The sequence below is a fragment of the Pteropus vampyrus genome, unplaced genomic scaffold, assembly GCF_000151845.1.
Source record: "Pteropus vampyrus isolate Shadow unplaced genomic scaffold, Pvam_2.0 Scaffold36, whole genome shotgun sequence".
Taxonomy (NCBI): domain Eukaryota; kingdom Metazoa; phylum Chordata; class Mammalia; order Chiroptera; family Pteropodidae; genus Pteropus; species Pteropus vampyrus.
In genome coordinates this window covers 11,967,408-11,990,033 of record NW_011888817.1, presented here as the reverse complement: position 1 = coordinate 11,990,033, position 22,626 = coordinate 11,967,408, and the positions used below count along the sequence as shown (strand labels likewise).

At 33.2% G+C, this 22,626-nt stretch overlaps 1 protein-coding gene across 9 annotated transcripts in view; it reads right to left on the bottom strand.

Moving 5' to 3' along the window:
* Positions 1–22,626, bottom strand: part of AGO3 (argonaute 3, RISC catalytic component) — a 102,488-nt gene that overhangs the window by 56,863 nt on the left and 22,999 nt on the right. For 5 of the 9 annotated variants that reach the window (XM_011357973.2, XM_011357971.2, XM_011357972.2 and 2 more), the window contains 3 exons: positions 17,660–17,780; positions 8,949–9,157; positions 7,988–8,124 (listed from right to left, as the gene is read on the bottom strand). In XM_011357973.2, coding sequence (XP_011356275.1) covers positions 7,988–8,124; positions 8,949–9,157; positions 17,660–17,780 — 467 coding nt within the window. Of the gene's footprint in view, positions 1–578; positions 639–7,987; positions 8,125–8,948; positions 9,158–17,659; positions 17,781–21,025; positions 21,689–22,626 lie in introns of those variants that run through there. The other 4 variants (XM_023529365.1, XM_011357975.2, XM_011357974.2 and 1 more) reach the window with 3 other exon arrangements.

The window sequence follows — 22,626 nt, the reverse complement described above, 5'->3', positions numbered from 1 at the left end:
GCAAGGTATGCTCTTTTTAAAAAGGTGTCGATTTGGCTAGGTATTAGTTATCAGTTATTCAATCAAACACTAATCTAGGTGTTTCTGTGAAGGTATATTATAGATATTAAAATCCATAATTAGTTTACTTTATGTAAAGGAGATTATTCTGGATAATATGAGTGGGCCTCATTCAGTCAGTTTACAGGCCTTAAAAGCAGGGCTGAGGCTTCTCTAAGACAGAGAAAGAAGAAATTCCACCTATGGACAGCCTATCCTAAGGATTTCAGACTTGTCTAGCCAGCCCCTAAAACTGTGTAAGCCAAATCTCTCTCTATATAATCTCCTATTGGTTCTGCTTCTCTGGTTGAACTTAATATACCAGGTTTGTAGTTTATTTCCAGAAACAATTCTTTCAAAAACCTAGTAAACTTTCTGGTCTACTCATTTCCAATTAGTTCCATGTGCCAGTAACTATACCCAAAGTTTTTTTTTTTAATCTGGACATGGTTCTTAAACCTATTTTTTTATTTTTTTACTTAATCCTTGTAATATGTTCCTTTCTTTCCATCCCACATTAGACCAGCACCATCTCTTACCTGAACTAGTGATTGAAAAAGCCTCCTAACTGGCATCTCAGATTAGTTTTTTCTCCTCTATCTATTCTCCACACTGCTGCCAGAAGTCTCTTTCTGGAAAACAAATATGATCATGTCACTATTCTTCTTAAAAACCTTTGAAGTCTTTCTACCTACAGGATAGAGGTAAATTTGTTTACTATTTCATTAATTTCTGTTTTTAACTCTTATTTCCCTCTATTTTTCTTTGCATTTAATTTTCTGATAATTTTCTAACTTGTTGAGATGAATGTGTAGGTCATTGATACTTTTTCTAATAGGCAGGCATTTAAGGTTTTGAATTCTAAGCATTGCTTTAGCTAATCATAACCAATTCCAATATATACATTTTCACTACCCTTCAGTTCAAAATCTTTAAAATTTTCTTTGTGACTTCTTTGACCAATGGGTTATTTAGAAATTACTTATTGATGATATTCGAAGCTTCACTTTAAGTTCAGTAGGAAAATAGTGCAATTTATTTCCAGACTTTCCCACTTTCCTTCCAGAAAGAGAGAGCAACAAAGAGAATGTTAAAAGAGAGAGAGAGAGAGAGAGAGAGAGAGAGAGAGAGAGAGAGAGAGAGAGAGGGGGAGGGAGGGAACCCATTACATCTTAAGTGAACGTACAACACAATAAAAACCAGAAAATGCCAAATTATAAGTAAAAATGGCCCCAAATACTTGGGACTAGTAGAACCTATGTGAAGAAAAAGGGCACAAAGCATAAAAGGAACCTCATGGAGGAACAGCAAATTTTCACCCCTACAGAGGGTCCTATTCTAATAGGGGGAATTGCAATGTTTAGAATTGAGATTGAGTGAGGGAATCTTAAAAAGAAGCAGAGAAAGGAGTCACAGAAAGTGTTATGAGAGGGAGTGGAGGGTGGTCCAGAAGTGACAGATCTCAGATAGGAATACACTTCTAAAAACAAAGTATGTACTTTTTTTCTGTAATCTCAAACTTATGGAAAGTTAAAAGAACAGCATAAAGAACTCCTATATAACCTTCACAAATTCTCTAATTGTTAATGTTTGAGCAGGTACTTGCTCTTTAAAAGGTAAGAACTGCATTAGCAGAAGCTAGCAAGGACCTGGTGGAACTCATGGCTTGTAGTTCACACCTCCTATAAACACATATATTACTGAGAGAGGGGCAAAAGAGATGTGGCTATATTTTGAAGAAATAACAGAAGAAATAACAGAAATATCAGAACAACAGAAGACAGAAATCTTGAGCAGAGAAACCTGGAAAACTACTGTTTCCTCATGTCCTGTCTCACTTCTCCCTCCAACTCCAGTCAGGTGATTTGGGAAAACTCATCACACTCCAATATGAATAACAAAAAAGTGGTAAGTATCCATACAAATATATCATAAGAAAATGTAAAGAGGTAACACAACATCCCTGACAAAGAAAACTCGAAAGAAAATATCACAAAGCAGATGAAAACTGTAACATTACTTTTTAACATAAATTCAAAAATTCTTCATGCAGCTATGAAGAAAGATTTGAATAGAAATTTAAAAACTTAGGGAAGAGACAACTAGTCAAAAGAAGGTAAAATAAGCACTGCAGAACTCATAAAAGAAATGGAAAAATTTTCTCTTTCATTTTTTTAAAATCAAAAGATGAAGACTAAACTACAATGAATACATGGTAAAAATTACACCACAAAAGGCACAGTTGGGAGCAAATAGGATAGAAAAATTCTATTAAAAAATGCGATGTTAAAAAATAAAAGACTTGAACCTACATTTTTGAAGGAAATCTCATGTTTTAAATAAAACTGACAAACTAGTCAAAACTGAGAAAAGAGTCTAGTAAAATAATTGTGAAAAGTACTTTTAGCAAGCAGATTAAAAACAAAATCAAGTCTCTTCTAGGGAAAAGAAAATCAAGCTTATATCATACTTCTCTACTGAAAATTCACTGTCAGAAGACAGTAGGAAAATACCTAAAAGATACTCAAGAAAGTTTGAGTCAATAACTTTATGTCCAGCCAAGCAGTCCTTCAGGAATAAGGCTACAGACAAATGGCTTTCAATATGCAAAAACTAAGCTCTTATTCGTATTAGCCCTTCTTGAAGATACAACTTGAGGATAAATTGCAATCAAGAGATGACAGGAAAAATTCCAGCAAAAAGACTAGTAGTTACCATCAATACATTTAATTGTAGATTTAAGATTAAAACAAATGGACATACAGGTGATAGAAAAGAATGTAACTGTTGCACGATCTAACAATGTAGGAATATATAAAAATAAATGAATGATAGGAGTAGAATACATAAAAGAATAACTGATTGCACCTTATTGTAGTAGACAGGAGTCCAAGCTGAAATTCGAGTAGTAAAAATTTAAGCAAAATTATAAAGATCAATAAAATAATGCTATAATGGCTAAAACTAGTTAGTAAAAGAGAGAGAGGAAAGAAAGGAAGAGAATAAAGATAATAAAATTGTTATTCATTAGGGAAAATGAAAGACTGCTTTAAAAAACAGAGAAAGTTGAGTATTACATGAAGTTTTAAGTATAACAGTAACCACTAGTAGGAAAAAAAACCTTCCTAATATCAAAACTATCATTTAAAAAACATGAAATAGGCCACTTAGTTTAAAAAAACACATATATTCAGAAAACATAACAAAATAATTTGACACAACTGACGCCAAACATGTATGTTCATCCTATCTATCTGGCTTAACTGATCCATTAACAGAAAAAAAAAGGACTGACCCGCAAAGCAAAACCATTCTATACTGTCACCAAGATGCATTTATATTTCAGAAAACATAAAAAATAAAAAATAAAGGAAATGAAAAATTAATGGATTGGATAAGGGTCACAAAACCACGGAGTATAATCCTTTTATTGAACAATGTAGACTTTGACCCAAAAATATAAAAAGAAAGTCATTTTACTACTGTAAAAGGTACAATTCACAATGAAGAAAACAGGTATATATCTGCTCCCAATAACATAGCAGCAACACTAAGAAAGCAGAAATTACAGGAGATATAAGAGGAAATAGAAACATAATAATAATAGTAAATTTAAATTTATTTCTCTCAGTCTGAGAGAACAAGTAAACAAAAACAAATAAGGAAATAAGTGATGTAAACAGCCCAATCAAAATGTTACAGCTGATATTCATTTAACTGTACCCTAATAATTGGATATACATTATTTACAAATAGTATTGAACTTTTGCAAAAATTGACTATATATTAGGCTACAAAAAATACCTCAACAAATACAAACTACATTCTCTGAGTAACAACACAATAAAATGAGATATTTATAACAAAATCAGAAAATAAACAGATCTTCAATCTGAAAAATTTTAAAGTACCTCAAACAACATTTGGTTAATAGGGTAAGACCAATAAAATTTGTGGTGTTTCCAGAAAATATGAAAATATTACATATTAGAGGCTTTGGGATATAGCTAAAACAGTGATCTTTAGAAGAAAGTTCAATGTCTTAAATATTTTTATCAATAAGAAAAAATGAAAGTGAATGATCACTAATACAGCTCAAAAAACAACTAAATTAACTGAAGAAAAGTAGAGGAAAACATTTATAAAAGCTAAAAGCAGATATTAAGAAGTTAAAAAACAGAAAGCCAGAGAACTAAAAAACAATTTCAAAAGCTATTTTGCTGGGGGAAAAACAATCAGTTGATTAACTATCTCTCCTAATCAAGAATAAAAATAAAAGGGACAAAGTACAAATACACAAAATAAGAAAGGGTGGTAAAGTATGAAAATAAATAAAATTTCAAAAAATAAGAAACTAGTTTGTAAAACTCTATACAAATAAATTAAATACAGATAAAATAAATAATTTTCTAGTAAGATCTAACCTACCAAAATTGAATCCAGAGAGCCTAACCAGACTTATTTTCGCAAAATAAATGCAAGAAGTTTTAAAAGAGCTATTTACCAAACAAAACATAACACACGGGCCACAAATTTATAAGGAAATTCTACCAAATCTTAAAAGAGTTGATAATTTCAATATTATTTAAAAACTGTTATATATTTAAGAAAATGGAAAACTTGCAAATTCTTTATAAAATATAACATTAATACAAAAACTTGAAAAAGTCTATACAAAAAGAAGGACTGCAGATCAGATCAATCTTAGTTTTGCAGTTTAATTAAAAGTAAAAGTATTAACAAACAGAATCCAGCATCACATTAAAAGAATCAAGAAACATGTCTGGTTCAATGTTTGTTAAAAAGAAGAGAAATATATCATCAGCTCCACAGATGCTAAAAAGACATCTGAGAAAATTCAAAATCCATTCTTGATTGAAAGCACTTAATAAAACAGCAGACAATAGATGCTCCTATACATATATGTATGCATCATACTTCAGGCAGAAACATAGGAAGCATTCCCTCTAAAGCAAGGAATAAAAAGAGGATGCTCACTAATCACTAATGTTTAATACTGTCCTGCTTAGTCAATATAACCTGATAAGAAAAAATGAGATATGTAAAAATCCAAAGGAAGAGGTAAACCTATCACTATCATTAGATGAAATCATTATAATCTAGAAACGTCAAGAAAAATCACTTGAAAAACTACTATAAAAAATAATGGAATTCAATAGAGCAGAGAGAAAAAAGTTAGTATATAAAAATCAAAAGCCTTCATGTACATGAACAATAACCAGTTAGAATCTACAAACCCATTAAACAGCAAAAATAAGGGAGAAAATATCCAGGAATAACAATAAGAAATGTGCAAATTATGTGAGAAAAACCAGAACACTCATGAAGTAGACAGAAGTAATCTTGAACAAATGGGATGGTGTAGTATTTTATTGGACAGAAAGATATAATATCTTAAAGATGGTAATTTGTCCTAACTAAATTTATAAATATAACAAGATCTCAATAAAATAACAGCCCATCTTCCCACACTCACTGGATCTAGATAAGATGTTTCTAAAGCTAACATGTTAAAAAAAAAAAAAAGGCCTAGAAAACTCTAAAGAGAAAAATGAGACCAGTCTTATTAGATATTAAAAGTCATAAAAGAAATTACTGACCAATACATATAAGTGTTTGTGTGTGTCTAGATAGATACACACACACACCAACAAAGAGATAAATTCCTATGTGGCAAAAAACAAAAACAAAAAACCATATCGAAGGCCAAAAGACAAATAACAACTTGATATATAGTACCTGTAATTCACATCAGACAAAGAGCTAAGCTCTTTAATTTAGAAAGCTCTCTAGTAAATGAGAAGACCAAACATCACACAGCAAAAAAGGGGCAAAGGACTTAAACAGTCAACAAAAGAGATAGGTAGCCTTTACATACATGAAAATATGGTCATCGGAAAATAAAAATACATAGTGAAACCATTTCTTGCAAATTTGATTCGCAAAAATCTAGTTTGACATCTGTACTGGCAAAGGCATAGGAAACAGGTAGTCTCATTCACAGATGCAAAATGTTTACAACCTCTGTGGAGGGCAATCTGGCAATAACAATCAAAATTACAAATATATTTATCCTTGACCCTGGATCTCACTCCTAGAATCTATCTTCAAGAAACATTTACATGTATATGAAATGTTCTGAAATGGCAAATAATTAAAAACAGCCCTAGTATACATCTAAAGGAGACTTTTGAAATACATCCCCTCAATGACATATCCTCACAATGGCAGATGCAGCTGAAAATAACGAGGAACCTATGTACTGATCTGGAAAGATCCAGGGATCCTTGGAAGAATGGCTGATTCCAGGTACAGAGTAAGAAATATAAGATGAGCCTGGAATGTCTTGCTATGTCAGAAAGCAAGAAAGCTATCAAAGACTAATGAATTATCAATAGGACATTGTGATTTTCCACATTAAGAATTCCATCTAATGCAAAAAGAATAGCAGAATTAGAAAAAATAAGAGTTGATAATCCTTAATGAAATAAATAGTCCAGGTAATAATGATCAATGAATGGAATATGAGTAATTAAAAGGTTAATTGAGAAATTTACCATGAAGAGATCAGGCCTGCTGATCTCTGAACCTACTGATCAATCTTAGCATCATTAAAAATGGGACCACTAGATATTGTGTGTCTAATATAAAAGATGAAGCACTTATTAAGTATTCTGAATCAGAACTGAATCAAATGTCTAGGGCAAACTTTCATTTTCAGGTAATATAGAGAAAAGAGAAACAAAGTAATGACACCATAAGAAAAGGCAAATCCAGGTTTCTGGATATTCTACAGGACAAGTGACAGAGTTTCTATAAAAAGTCAATGGCATCAAAAAAAGAAAGAAACAAAACAAGAGGAAAGGAAATTGGACCACTGCATTAAAAAAAGGCGTAAGAGCCAAGTGTGATGTGTGGATCTTGTTTGGATCCTGATTAGAGCCAACTAACTAAAAATATACATATTTGAAACAATTAGGGAAATCTGATTATAGACAGGATATCAGAAGGTACAAATAAATTATTATTTTAAATTTTCTTATATATATGATAATGGCATTGTGACCGTGTAAGAAAGCATCCATATTTTTCGAGGTTCATACTGAAGCAGTGGGGACAAAATAACATGCTCTCTGGGATTTGATTTAAAAATATTACAATAACATGCTGAAATCTGAAATTTCCTTTATGAGGGCAAAACACTGTATTGTATTAATTTTTGTTACACTTGCTTTACCTCTAATTGGTCTAGACTCCCTTTGCCTATCGTTTTTTGTCTGTCTTCTAAAACATTAAAATGAGTGTTTTTCAAAAAAAATAAATAAAAATAAAAATATTACAATAGAGGAAGAAATGTAGATAGTTTAAGCAAAGGTAGAAAAATCCTGACAATGTGATTAAGAGCAACATAGGTGACAGTTTATCATACTATTCTGCTTTTATATGAGCACAAAAATATACATAAGGAAACATCTAAAAATGAGAATGTAATTAACATCACATTAAGCATCAGTAGCAGGCATAATGCCAGAGGTCACCAGGTCCAACAGACTTCTCTTCCTGTAAAACATGTATTTCATAATGAAATACTGACTTAAGAGTTAAAAGAACGAAAGTGAGTTACAACAAAAGACTGTTCAAATGATCATGTCAAAGCTTTTATATTTGCTTTCATGTGCTTACTTCATGTCTAGCAGCAAACCAGGACAAGTTCTGTGTAAACGCTTTTTAAATGAAATGTAATATATATATAAAGGTTTTTCCAGTTTGTCTTAATATATGTTCATTTATTACTTTAAGACACCAGCACATATAATTACACATAAAATGAACACACACACACACACACACACACACACACACATTACAACCACCGGCCATAAGAAAATCAACTACCCAATATAGCACACAGTTACAGTTTCCTTACCATCAATATTAAGCATCATTTTCCACATGGCAGGCCGAACAGATTGATGGAATCCAAACCATACTTCCCTGCCTCCTCCAAGAGGGTGGTCATATCCTTCTGGAGCTGAGAAAAAGGAACGCCCCACAGGCGTATATCTACAAAAATTAAAATGGCATACTGAATCCTTCCTTCCCATGTAAGTATTCAAATATGCAGAACAGGTTAAGTCCAGACCACATAATTTATCATAACGATGCTTATTATTATGAATATATGAAATTAAAAATTTTCCAAATTTCTGAAAGCAAAAAACAGCCATTTTAAATGAAAAAAAGTCAGCATCCTTCATGGAAATTCTCTATTGTTAAAACTAATGTTAGTTTGAATAAGAACAAGTTTTTATTTAAAATACTTTAAAAAAAAAAGATTTTAAAAAGTTAAGAGTTCCAACCTTAGAAAATACAAGAGTTAAATAATTATTGATCAAAAGGCTATTTCTATAAATGTGTTTTTAAGACAATATTTTTCTTCAAAAAGACACAGCCTATATGATCCTATATAAGCACTGAAAAACACATACACATGTAAAGTAGTAGTGTGTTTAAAACAGCAGCAATTTCAACACAATTCGATACTATGTATAAACAACAAAATTACCTTTAAATTAAAGTGATTTAACTATAGGAATATATCTGAAAATATATCAGTTACTCAAGATTAATAGCTCCTAAGAGAAAGGCATTTTTGTAAAAAAAAAAATCCATTAGAATAGCTAAGCTAATGAGGTCATTTACCTTCAAAAGTCAGACAATTTTCTGTAACTTACTTCTGTTAATGAACTTGTATTCATACTATTCTACAACTGAAATAATCAAAGTATACAACATCTGAAGGTTAACCAAAGGAGGCCTGCACAACTCTTGGGAAGAACGCCTTCACACTTAAGATCTAAAGAGGAAAAAAAGGCAGAAGCACCCACTTCATGGAGGGCAGATGTCGTAGCACCACATCGACAGCATGGACAGGATTAGTGCTGATTGGCTTGTCTAATTCCAGTGGCTCAGGCAAGGTACGTCCTGTCAGGACTTCATGTAGTAGGTGCCAACTCACCCGAGAGACAAATTTGATTGACACCTTAAAAGGTCGATCTTTTCCACCTTCCCCAGGTAAAGTAACATCTAAATCTACCTGTTGATAGGAAAAGAGTCATCAGGTAAAAGCTGAAAAAGATAAATACAATTATTTTAAAGTTTAACTTATAAAAATATTTAACAGAAAACAGGCAAATACAAAAAAAACCAAATCGTCTCAATGTAAAATCAATGGACTAAAATTTAAATAACCATTAATTATGCCAGCATTATTTGTCACTGCAAAATACTGGAAACTACCTAAATGCCCAAACATTTAGGTAGCTATATAAAAAAAAGGATGTTCTAGGAAGATCTCCTGGAATTGCTATAAAGTAATTTCCAAACTATACTTTGAAATGAGAAAACTAAAGTGCAGATTATAGATAGCATGCCATCTTTTGTGTGAGAAAGAAGGGGAAAATGGGAAAATATTCATGTATCTGCTTATTTATGCAATAAGAAACACAAGAAGAACCAGATAAAAAGAAATTGGTTACTTTCAAAAACAACGACAAAAGAAATTGGTTACTTTCAAAGGACGGGAAAGAACGAATTGGAATAAAGAAGGGATTAACAATCCTGAGTGTATTTTTCAGTAAAGTTTTGACTTTAGGAAGCATGTTAAAGTTCTGTATATTAAATTTTTTTTTTAAATCAGTAAGGCTGGAGGGAAAAAACTAAAATTGAATATAAATACAATTGAATGAAACCAAATGCACTTCAAATGAATGACATAACTACACTGAAAGAAGGGGAAAAAAAACACTACTGCAAGTAACTTTGAACATGGTATACTAACTATACCGGGGGTGTGGAGGGGTCACTGGGAAAAAATGCATACAAAATAAAACCTTAAATTCTTATTAGTAGGTTTGTTTTCATTAGTGGTATGGTATAGTTAGTAATTCAGAAACTATTTCATATGTTGTAGGGCTGAACAGATGAGAGAGGAGCTAGAGGTTTAAAGAAGAAAGACAGAAATACGCAATGCTGGGAGTAAAGGAAAAATCCTGTGGGGATAGACTAGATCTGCAAGAATCAGTCTGAACTCATGATTTCCAATATAAATATTGTATATTGTATATAATAAGTGGTACTTCAGGACACATATGTTAGGTTTACTATATGACATACAATATTTACTTTTTATTTATTGTCTGTTTTATTTACTTACTTACATATTTCTATTTCCTATCTATGTCCACTCAAGGCCTCAAAAGCACATATACCCCAGTATCAACGAGCACACCCAGTACTCAGATTTGGGTCTCTAAAATGCATTACCCAACTAAAAGAAACCAGTTCTCCTCTGAGAAATGGCCAGTTGCGGGACTGCTAAAGAGTTAAAATAAGAAGAGCCTGGAACATCTTGTGCCACAAACTAAGGAATTATGCAAAGGAAAAAAAAGAGGTACATATCATGTCAAAAGGGATCAACTTAACAGGGACAATTTGGGCAGTCAAATAAGTAAGGATAAATAGGGAAGAAAATGCTCTCCCTTACTGTAGAACCAACTGTTTTGGGATGGAAGGCTCTGTAAATGTCAATAAATGTAGAAGACAGAATTAGAAAATCACTATTACTACACAGTACCAAATCCTTCCAAGCAAGAATCAATTATTAAAAAGTCTAATGAGAAACAAAACATTTAAAAATATCACTTCTATCAAATTGAAAACTCCTATCAAAGGACAAAAATCAACAAAGTGAAAAAGCAACCCACGAAATGTGAGAAAATATGTGCAAATTGTATATCTGATAAAAAATATAAAGAATTCCTAAAACTCAACAACAAAACCAAATCCAATTAAAAAATAGGCAAAGGACTACTGAATACACACTTCTATAAAGAAGATATACAAGTGGTCCATAATCACATGAAAAGATGCTCAACATCACTATTAGGGAAACGTCAATCAAAATACAATGAGCTGAGATCTCCGAAAACATGGCAGAGTGAGCAACGTCCTTAGATCTCTCCCCTTGAAACAACAATAAGCTGAACGTCTAAAACTCAACAAAATACACCCAAACTGCACACCAGCACATCTGAGCGTGGGATCTGCGCATAAGAGCTACCACAGGTCACAACCCCGGGTGTCGGGCGGTGGACTGGGAGAAATAAAGAAGCTGCCTCTTGCAGCAGCAGGAGCTCCCAGCAGGAGGGGGTGGAGGGGGGAGGGGGAGAAGGTGCAGTGACTTCCCTGAACAGTCCTGCCTGGAAGTGCTGTGAGTTCCATGCAGCCAGTGGCAGGGCCCAGGCATCAGGGTAGAAAGCAGAGAAGTGGGACGGGACTGCAGAGAAACAACAGTTGATTTTACCAGCCCCAGTTGCAAAAATGTGGCTGAGCCACAGCCCCTAACTCCCAAACCAGAGGGCCCTTTTCCCCATACCCTCTGAACATCGCGGAGCCCCAGGGGAATCTGAGCAAACGCTGCTGAGACTGTCACTGACAGGAACTGAAACTGAAGATAGCAAGTATGATTAAATATCTACAAAAAAATTTTTAAAAAAGGCAATTTTAAGGTTTTATATAAAGCAGAGATCCAAGAGGCTTAGACACTACCTACTGGAAACCAAAAGAAAAGTGCCTTCTTTGCAGCAGGCTAAATATAATAAATCTTCTTTCTGGAAAAACAGCAGAATACACTTCCATTAATGCCTAGGCAGAGAAATAGTCCATTAAACACCATGAACAACCAAGGTGACAAGGCATCTCAGAAAGAAGGAGAAAAATCTCCAGAAAATAAGCTTACAGACATAGAAATATGCAATTTAAATGACAGAGAATTCAGAATGGTACTTCTGAAAAAACTCAGTGAGTTCTGAAACGAGTCATGGCAACAATTTCAGGAATTGAAAACACAACTAGATGAGCAGAGCAAGGAGACTGAAACCTTCAAAAAGAACCAAATAGAACTTCTGGAGATGAAGAACACACTGCAAGAGTTGAAAAATGAAATAGCAAGCTTGGGAAATAGAGTCGACCAAATGGAGGAAAGGATCTTGAAGACAGAAATCTAGAAATAAATCAAAAGGAAGAAGAGAGAAGACCTTTCCAGACATTCAGAAATTGAGGGAGTTCTCCACTACGAGGCCTATACTACAGGAATTACTGAAAGGGGTCAGCTCACCTAAAACAAAATGACCAAAAAACCCATACATAATTAGGAGTAGAGTGACTATCAGGCAAATAGAAGCAGAGGGGTGTAATCCATACTAAGAACAGAGCATTATAAGCTTAAATAATAAGAGAATTGCTATAGCAAGATAGTAATGAAAGTTCAGCATACACAGGGACAAATTGAAACAACAATGACTGAAAAGGGGAGGATTCAAAGATCTAAATTCGCAAAGGGGAAAGGAGATAAGGCATATGCATAAGAAAATGGATGACTGTATATATGTAACTATCCTTTTCATATTCATAATGGTAACCGCATACCAAAGATTCAGAACTGAAGTATATAACCTAAAACTTTTAAGAAGAATCAGAGGGAAAACGCGCAAAAGCCAATCTAAATAAAGAAAACAGAAACGCTAGGACAGGTAAGCAATGGAAACACCGAGCTACCAGAAAGCAAAAGATAAAATGGCTGTAAGAAGACCTCATATTTCAATAACCGCCCTAAATGTAAATGGAGTAAACTCACTAATAAAAAGGCCCAGAGTTGCAGATTGGATCAAAAAATAAAACCCAACCATATGCTGCCTCTAGGAGAGACATCTCAGTTCCAAAGACAAATACAGACTCAAAGTGAAAGGGTGGAAAATGACATTTCAAGCAAATGGCATTCAAAGAAAAGCGGAAGCAGCGGTACTAATATCAGACGAAACAGACTTCGAAATAAAAAAGGTAAAGAAAGATACTGAGGGACACTTCATAATGATAAAGGGAATCATGCACCAAGAAGATATAACACTTATCAATATCTATGCTCCCAATTAGGGAGCTCCACAATATGTAAAGCAATTACTAACAGAACTAAAGGGAGAAACAGACCAAAACATTATCATAGTAGAGGACCTAAATACCCCACTGTCAGATATGGACAGATCATCCAAACAGAAAATCAATAAGGAAATAACATCTTTAAAGACACATTAGACCAACTGGACATAATTGACATTTACAGAGCCTTCCATCCCAAAACAGCTGCTTATACATTCTTCTCTAGTGCACATGGAACATTCTCAAGAATCGACCACATACTGGAACACAGAGATAGCCTCAACAAATATAAGAGGGTTGAAATCAAACCAACCATATTCTCTGATCATAATGCTTTGAAACGAGAGATCAACTGCAAAAAGAAATCAGGAAGAACCACAAATACATGGAGATTAAACAACATGCTACTGAAGAAAAACTGTGTCAGGGAAGAAATAAAAAGAGAGCTCAAGAGATTCACAGAAACGAATGATTATGATAGTACAACATATCAAAACTTTTGGGACATGGCAAAAGCAGTCATAAGAGGAAAGTTCATATCATTACAGGCCTATCTCCAAAAACAAGAATGAGTCTAAATAAACAGCCTAATGCTTCATCTTAAAAAACTAGAAAAGGAAGAACAAATGAGGCCTAAAGTTAGCAGAAGGAAAGAAATAATCAAAATTAGAGCAGAAATAAATGAAATTGAAAACAAAACCAAAACAAAAATAGAAAAAATAAATGCAACAAAGAGCTGGTTCTGTGAGAAGGTTAGTAAAATTGACAACCCCCTGGCTTGACTCACTAAAGAAAAAGAGAAAGGATATAAATAAACAAAATCAGGGATGAAAGAGGGGAAATTATGACTGACATCACAGAAATACAGAGGATCATACAAGAATACTATGAAAAAGAATATCACATCAATATTAATAACCTAGAAGAAATGACCAGTACTTAGAAAAATACAATTTTCCTAGACTGAATCAAGAAGATCTGGAAAATCTAAATAGATCGATTAGCAGTATGAAAATTGAAACAATCATCAAAAACCTACCAAAAAGTAAGAGTACAGGACCAGATGGCTTCACTAGTGAATTCTACCAAACATTCAAAGATTTAATACCTATTCTCCTCAAACTCTTCCAAAAATTCGAAGAAGAGGCAATACTTATCAACTCATTTTATGAGACCAATATTACTGATACTAAAACCTGGTAAAGATAACACAAAAAAAGAAATCTACAGACAATATCTCTCATGAACACAGATACCAAAATCTTAAATAAGATACTAGCAAACTGAATACAGCAACATATTAAAAAGATTATACACCACGATCAAGTGGGCTTCATCCCAGGGCACAGGGATGGTTCAACATATGCAAATCGATTAATGTGATACACCACATAAATAAATTAAAAAATAAGAATCATATGATCATATCAATAGATGCAGAAAAAGTCTTCGACAAGATACAGCATTAATTTATGATTAAAACACTTAACAAAATCAGTATAGAAGGAAAATACCTTAACATAATTAAGGCCATCTATGACAAACTCTCAGCCAACATTATACTTAACAGTAACCTTTCCTCTAAGATCAGGAACAAGGCAAGGCTGTTCACTATTGCCACTGTTATTCAATATAACATTAGAGGTTCTAGCGAGTGCAATCAGACAAGATATAAAAGGCATCCAAATAGAAAACGAAGAAGTCAAAATGTCAATATTTACAGATGACATGATTCTCTATATAGAAAACCCTAAGGACTCCACAAGAACTCTACTGGAAACAATAAGCAAATACAGTAAAGTCTTTGGATACAAAATCAATGTTCAAAAATCCATAGCCTTCCTTTACTCTATTAATAATGAAGTGTCAGAAAAAGAAGTGGCAAAAACAATTCCTTTTGCAATTGCAACAAAAAGAATACAATACCTACGAATAAATTTAATGAAACATGCGAAGTACCTATATCGTGAAAAGTACAAGACCCTATTAAAATAAATCGAAGAAGATACAAAGAAATTGAAAGATATTTCGTGTTCTTGGACTGGAAGATCAACATAGTTAAAATGACCATATTACCTAAAGCATTATACAGATTTAATGCAATCCCCATCAAAATCCCATTGGCATTTTTTAAAGAATAGAACAAAAAATCATCAGATTTGTATGGAAGCACAAAAGACCCCGAATTGCCAATGTCATCCTGAGGGAAAAAAAGGAGGCTGGAGGCATCACTCTACCTGACTTCAAATTATACTACAAAGCAACAGTAATCAAAATGGCATGGTATTGGCAGCAAAACAGACACACGGACCAGTGGAACAGAATCGAGAGTCCAGAAGTAAATCCATATTTATATGGGCAAATAATTTTCAACAATAAATCAGCTATAAGAAGAGATGAAATACTACCATTTGTGGCAACAATGGATGGACCTTGAGATAATCATGCTAAGTGAAATAAGCCAGACAATAAAAGTTGAAAATCACATGATATCACTTATATGTGGAATATAAACCTAAGAGCAACAAATGAACAGGACAAAAAAAATAGAGACTCATGGACATGGACAATGGACTCGTTATTACCAGAGGGTAGGCAGTGGAGGAGGAGAGGGGAGGTAGACAGGGTAAAGGGGGCAGGGGGGTAGGGGGAGGGTGAAGTGGGTAAAGGGGTTGAAATATATGGTAGCTGAAGGAAACTGGACTTTGGGTGGTAAATACACATTAGAATATAGAGATGTCAAATTATAATGTACACCTGAAAATTATATAATTGTATTAACCAATGTTACCCCAATAAACGTAATAATAAAAAAATAGTTATGAAAAAAAACACAATGAGCTATCACCTCATACTCATTAGGAGGACTACTATTAAAAAAAAGAGAGAAAACGGCAAGTGTTAGCAAGGATGTGGAGAATTTGAAGCCCTTGTACACTGTTGGTTGGAATGTAAAATAATGCGGCCACTGTAGAAAATGGTATGGTGGTTTCTCGAAACATTAAAAATAAAATTACCATTTATATGATCCAACAACTCTAATTCTGGGTATATACACAATAGAACTAAAAGCAAGGACTAGAACAGTTGTATACCCACATTTATAGCAGCATTATATGCAATAGTCAAAAGGTGTGCATCAACAGACGAATGGATAAACAAGAAAATGTAGTGTGTGTGTGTGTGTGTGTGTGTGTGTGTGTGCGCGCGCGCGCAGGCGCGTGCATATACAATATTCTTTAGCCTTAAAAAGGAAGAAAAATTCCTCCACATGTGACAACATGAATGAACCTTGAAGATAGTATGCTAAGTGAAATAAGCTAATCACAAAAAGGCAAATATTGTATAATTATATGAAATACTGAGAGTAGTCAAATTCACAGAGACAGAAAGTAGAATGGTGGTTACCAGGGGCTGAGTGGAGGAGAGAATTACGAGTTAATGTTTAATGGGTAGAGAATTTCAGTTTCATTAGTTGAAAAGAGTTATGAACATGGATGGTAGTGATGGCTGTGAATATACTTATAACCACTGAACTGTACCCTAAAAATGGCGCGGATGGTAAATTTCATGTGTATTTTACCACATTAACAAAAAATCTTCCCACAAAAACAAAGAGAAAAAGAATAACTTGATAGGAGAAACTTGGCAGATACTAACTTAACCAAGTGATCCGTTAACATCACCATTAATGGAACAAATACATATTATGTGCCTCCTGATATGAAGCACTGATAAGTAAAGAATATTTATGTAATACTCCTGCCACCAATGCCTAATCGGAATCTAATCAAGAGGAAACATCAGACAAAACCAGTCTGAGGGACATTCTAAAACATAACTTGCCTGCAATCTTCAACCGTGTTAATGACATGAAAGAAAAAAAGGCTGAGAAATTGTCCCAGAATTAAGAAGACTAGAAAAGACATGGTATCTAAATATAAACATGAACTTGGACTAGATTCTGCATGAAAGGGGAAAAAATGCTAAAGGACATCAATGGAACAAAGCACAAAATTGGAATATGGCTTATTGATTAGACAAAACTATCATGCCAATGTAAATTTAGTGAAGCTGATAATTGTACTATGGTTTTTAATCTTTGTTCTCAGGAAAATACACATTAAAGAGCATGATGTATATGCAACCTACTCTTGAATGGTTCAGGAAAAAAAAGTATATATGTGTAAAGATATAGCTGTATCTATAAAGAGCAAAAGAGAGAAAGAGAATGATAAAGCACATGTGGCAAATGTTAAGAACACTGGTGAGTCTGGGTAAAGAGTACACATACATTATTCTTACAACTTTTGTTGTAAGAATACCATCCATCCATCTTCATAACTCTACCATCCATCTTCATAACTCTTTTCAACTAATGAAACTGAAATTCTCTACCCATTAAACATTTTATTCTTACAACTCTCTACATTATTCTTACAACTTTTCTGTAAGTTTGAAATTACTTCAAAATAAAAAGTTAAAAAAGATAACTGACACACTTACATATATTTAGACTGTAATAAAATAAAATAATAACAACCACATTTAAAAAGAGACATTGCAAATGTATAGCTTTCCAATAAAGGAACACATATCTTACCCCAGTAGTTGCCACAGGAAGTGGATTGGCTGTGTAAAGGCTTCTTTTTCCATCATAAACTGGTCTACAGTCCCCAAATATAGTTACTTTAAAATGTTGAACCATTGAGTCAACCACCTCCCTAAAAAAGGCAAAAAATACATTCACATAATCCTTGGAATGATGAAATTTTAAAAAATTAACTGAAGTCATTACTTACACTATTTAAAGCTGTCAAAATTCTAAATGATGATCATACACAATAAATGTTTGCTTTCAGGACAATGGCTTAGGACACGGGAAAGGGATGATATGAATTTCACAAAAGACAGAGAAGAATAAATTCAGTGAATTAAATATTCTGGGCCACAGCTGACCAGCTAAATATTATCCTTAGAAACCGATCTGAAATTCCTTTCACCATCTCTAAGCACTATCTGACACATTCACTCTTTATCAAAGAGTTTGATGCTCTTTCTTCTGTGTTCAAATAGCACCCAGTACATGTATCTATTAGAACACTTACTCCATTGTATTATAATTATTATATACTTCATTTCTACTAGACTGTGTGATTCTTGAGAGCAATAATTGTACCTGAGCCTTGTACCAACCCCATCCTTCTAACACGCCCCCATTCTTAGAACAGTATCTAGTATCTAGCCATTAAGGATATTTTGAAACCTCCATTTTTTTACCCAGCAAACATTTTTATCCTATATACTTACATGGAAAAATATTTGAGACATATATTTTAAAAAGTACAGACTATAGAGAGAATAATGCCAAATATCCACAAATGAATATTTTTTTTTAATACACATTATTTGTAAAAGAGTAGAAAGATATCTGGAAGGATAGGTACCAAATAGATAACAGTGGTTACCTTTGGAGAGAGTAGTAGAGAATTTTTTTGTTCTTGTTTATACAATCTATATTATGATTAGAGTATACTCATATTGTACTGGTGTACAAAACAGTTTCTATTTTCCCCCTTTTCAATTTTATTTTGTTGAAACTACTTCAATCAAGAACAAGTCTTTTCTAGAGTAAATTTTACAAGAAAGATTTGATTCACTTATCAGTTTTTAGGTACAAAACAAATTTCAAAGATTTTTCTGCCATCTCAAGTTTTCTATTGTGGCTGTTATCATCAATTTGTTTTGAAGGTGAAATTTTACACATCAAATTTGTCAGGATGTTTTGACTATTTTATCATTTTTTACTGAACAGTAAACTGGTGTAGTTTTAAGCTAACCAAATCCTGGCAAACTACTTCAAAGATCAAAATGGTAGAGGTTAAAATAGTAGAGCCAAAAACACTTTAGGGATAAAAAATGTTCTGCTTTGGTGCCTAGCACACAGTGGATTCTTAAGGTGGATAATCTACCTTAGTGAACTGCTAGAATCTCCAATGAAATACACCTAAAGCCAAATTTAACATAGTTCCCCCATGCCAAATCTGGTTATCCTCAAGTTTATTATTCCTTTTTAACGATTGGTGTCTCCGTTTTCCCATTTATTCAGATTCAAAACCTGGCCCATTTCTTCATCCAATTTGTCGTTGACTCCACAGCTCTGCAGTATTTCATACATCAGTTCTTTTCTTCTATTCCCAGTTACCATCATCCCAAATTAAAACCTCAGGTCCTGGTACCTGAATTCTTGCTTTTCATGTCTTTAATGTTTTCTTCTCCAGCCCAACTTACATACCAAATAAGTCCCCAGGTACAAAACGTTAAGTTAATCATACTCTGCAGTTCACTGCACATTATCATCATTCGACTGTATAAAACCCCTATTTTACCCAATGATTTCTTTTCTTCTATATTCATTTCTTATCCCCTTTTCAATAAATTATTTCTTCTAACGTGTTTGATGAACATCCTTCCGTTTGTATGTATTCCACCTTTACCTGCTCTGCACTAAGTTTTTTAAAAGTCAATTCACATTGCTGTAGGACATTTAGTTCATTGTTTCTGACTGATGCAAAGCCTTCCACATGTTATCTATCCACTCCCCCAGCAATATAGAACAGAAATCAAGAATATCTGCCAGCCACTAAAAATAATGTTGCAATGCAATATCTTCTTCTGTGTCCCCTTATGAACCTGTGTGAGAATTAATCTCTGGTTATATACCCAGGAACAGAACTGTTAGGTCCAAGTGAATTTTATCAACCAAATGATGAAGAACTGTCAAACTGCTCTCCAGAATGGCTGCAGTAATCTACAGTCCTGGAGATTCTATTTCCCTGCAACTTAGACAAGATGTGGCATTACCCAGCTTTGCTTTCTAATTTTTGCTAGCCTAGCGGGTAAAACTAAAAGCTTGTTTTAACTTAGATTTTTCTAATTATAATGAATTTGAGCATCCCTCATGTGTCTGTTTCTTCTTTTGTGAATTCCCCATTTGCTTCCTTTGCTCATTTTTCTGTTAGGGTCTCAGTCTTCTTGTTTAATTGAAGGAGTTTATTTCATATTCTAGATATTAACTCATTAACAGGTTTAGTTATTGAAAGTATCTTCCCCCAAAATGTTATCTGCTTGTTAACAATGACTATGTATTTGCTTAACTGAAATCCTTAATGTTATAGCATCAAATTAATCATTTTTTCACCTTATAGTTTCATGCTTTTGAGCTTTTAAGAAATACTTTCCTAAACTAAGTCACAAAAATGTATTATGTTTTATTAACTATAGTTTTATCTATATTATTTTGGTCATTAATCCATCTGAGGTCCTTCTTTATAAAGGACCCAATTTATAACGACTTAATTTTATTTTTCTTCATACAGTGAGCCAGTTTTCTCATACCATCTACTAAACAGTCTATATACTTAACCAATCGATTTATAATGCCATTTTTATCTTATTAAGTTCTCATGTATAAATTGATCTGGCTTCGAGTTCTGTTATCGTCCCAGTGATCTTGTCTGTTCTTGGACCAGTATCATAGGTTTTCATGAGTACCAGTGTTTTATAATGCTGTAATGTGGAGCAAGGCAAGTTCTTTTTCTTTTTCTAAGTTAACTTGGATATTCATGGAAATTTTTACTCAAATATTCATGGAAACTTTTATTCAGAATAAACTTCGAAAGTCCTCTGCCCTTCCCTCCAAAAAATGATCAATAACATAAGTACAACAAACATCTAGTGCCATGCATATACTAAATAATAAAATATCTGTTGGTTAAAGAAACCATCAAATGATACATACTTCGGAGATGTGACTAGTATGCTAAAAACAAATTAGTGGGTTAAATCCTACTAACAAACTACAACAATGAACTCAATGAAGATGAAACATAAGGGCAATTGTAATATCGAAACACTTATGTTTGAAAAGTTCAACTGCAATAAGAACAATTAGAGGATCTGAACTTACCTACTGCTCTTGTGGAAAGGGGCTTTAGGTGACTATAAGTCCAGAATGAGCTAACAGTGTGATGTAGCGTCCTCAAAATTAAAAAACTCAGGTTGCATATATTTAAGTACCCAGTATAAGGTAGGTAACCATCCCATCATATATTACAGAGGTCATTTCACAATCTGGAGTACTCTGTTCAATTTGGAAAAATTTAATGCCTTAAAAAATGAAACATAATCAGAAGAAGGTAATCCTGATAAAACTCATGTAGTATGAGTAAAAATAAATCCAACTAAGGACTTTTTCTCTGGAATAAGAAAGACTCAAAAGAAATTATATATAAGTCTTTGGCTATTTTGATGGACTGTCATGTGAAAAACTGAGTAGAAAACCTGTGGGAGGATAGAACTAGGACAAATAGCTGAAAAAATACAAAGAGCTAGATTTTGAACAAAAATTTCTAACATTTTTTAACCACCAGAGTTATTCATAAGTAAATTATACTACCTTTTAAAGTGTCTGAGTTCATCCTTGCTAGAACTGTTCAAAGAGAAGTTAGGTCAGGGAAGGTACCAATTAAAAGATTGAAATAAACAATCTTTGCAAGCCCTCTAACAGTTTGCTCAAATAGTAAAATTCAACTAAGAGAATACCAAACAATGAAACACTGCAGATTTTATCATGGTATCAAATATAGAAACTCTTTTAAGAAATAATTACACTAAATACTGATTGGAACTTAAGACCTCAGAGCCTTAAGGGAATGGTTAGAATATACTGGGAAATTTTAGCATTAAACTACTTGAGTTCACAACTACTAAAACCTTTGCTTCAAAGAGAATCAGCTTTTATAAGGACCACAATTTATTAAGTCTCTTCATTTTAATCTCTCACTAATATGATGTGATTAACTGATACACTTAGAGCTTTAACAAAACTTTAGTAAGAAGTTAACAAATAGACAAATCCAGGCATTTGAGTTTTCATTTCATATCTCAGAAGATACTGGCAAAGGGTAGTTTATTAAGAATGTTCATCATGCTAGCATGTGGAACTAGAGCAGAAACCCTGCAACAGTAATTTATCTAGTCAGCTACAGCAGCAAAGGTACTCATTGCATTATGAGGAAAGTTTGAATTAGGAAAAGCCAATTTGAGAAAACTTTAAAATATGTGGTAAGATAAGTAACAGAGAACAAATAAGTAGACATAAGTTTTAGTCTCACTCGGCCACTAAGTTGTTACTTGCCTCTCTGACTTGAGCTCCTTTATCAATAAAAATGAGATAATAGTCTCATGGCTGTTACAGGGACCAAATGAAATATTAATGAAAGTACTTTGAGAGAAAAATGCAAATATGTATGATACTATTTTTATATAAAAATTCAGCATATTATCTCAAAAATATACATCAAGAATTATACTGAAGTACTGAAGTCTTTCAAACAACTGGACCCATCCCAATGCATTAGCATCAAATAGAGTAAATTAATACAAAGAAAGAATTCTGATAATTAACAGAAACTGTGAACTGAATTTTCTCTATATTATAGTTGTGAAGCACTAGTCTTTTATTATAACAATGGGTTGTAGGGGATACTTTGATATTTTGTTCAAATG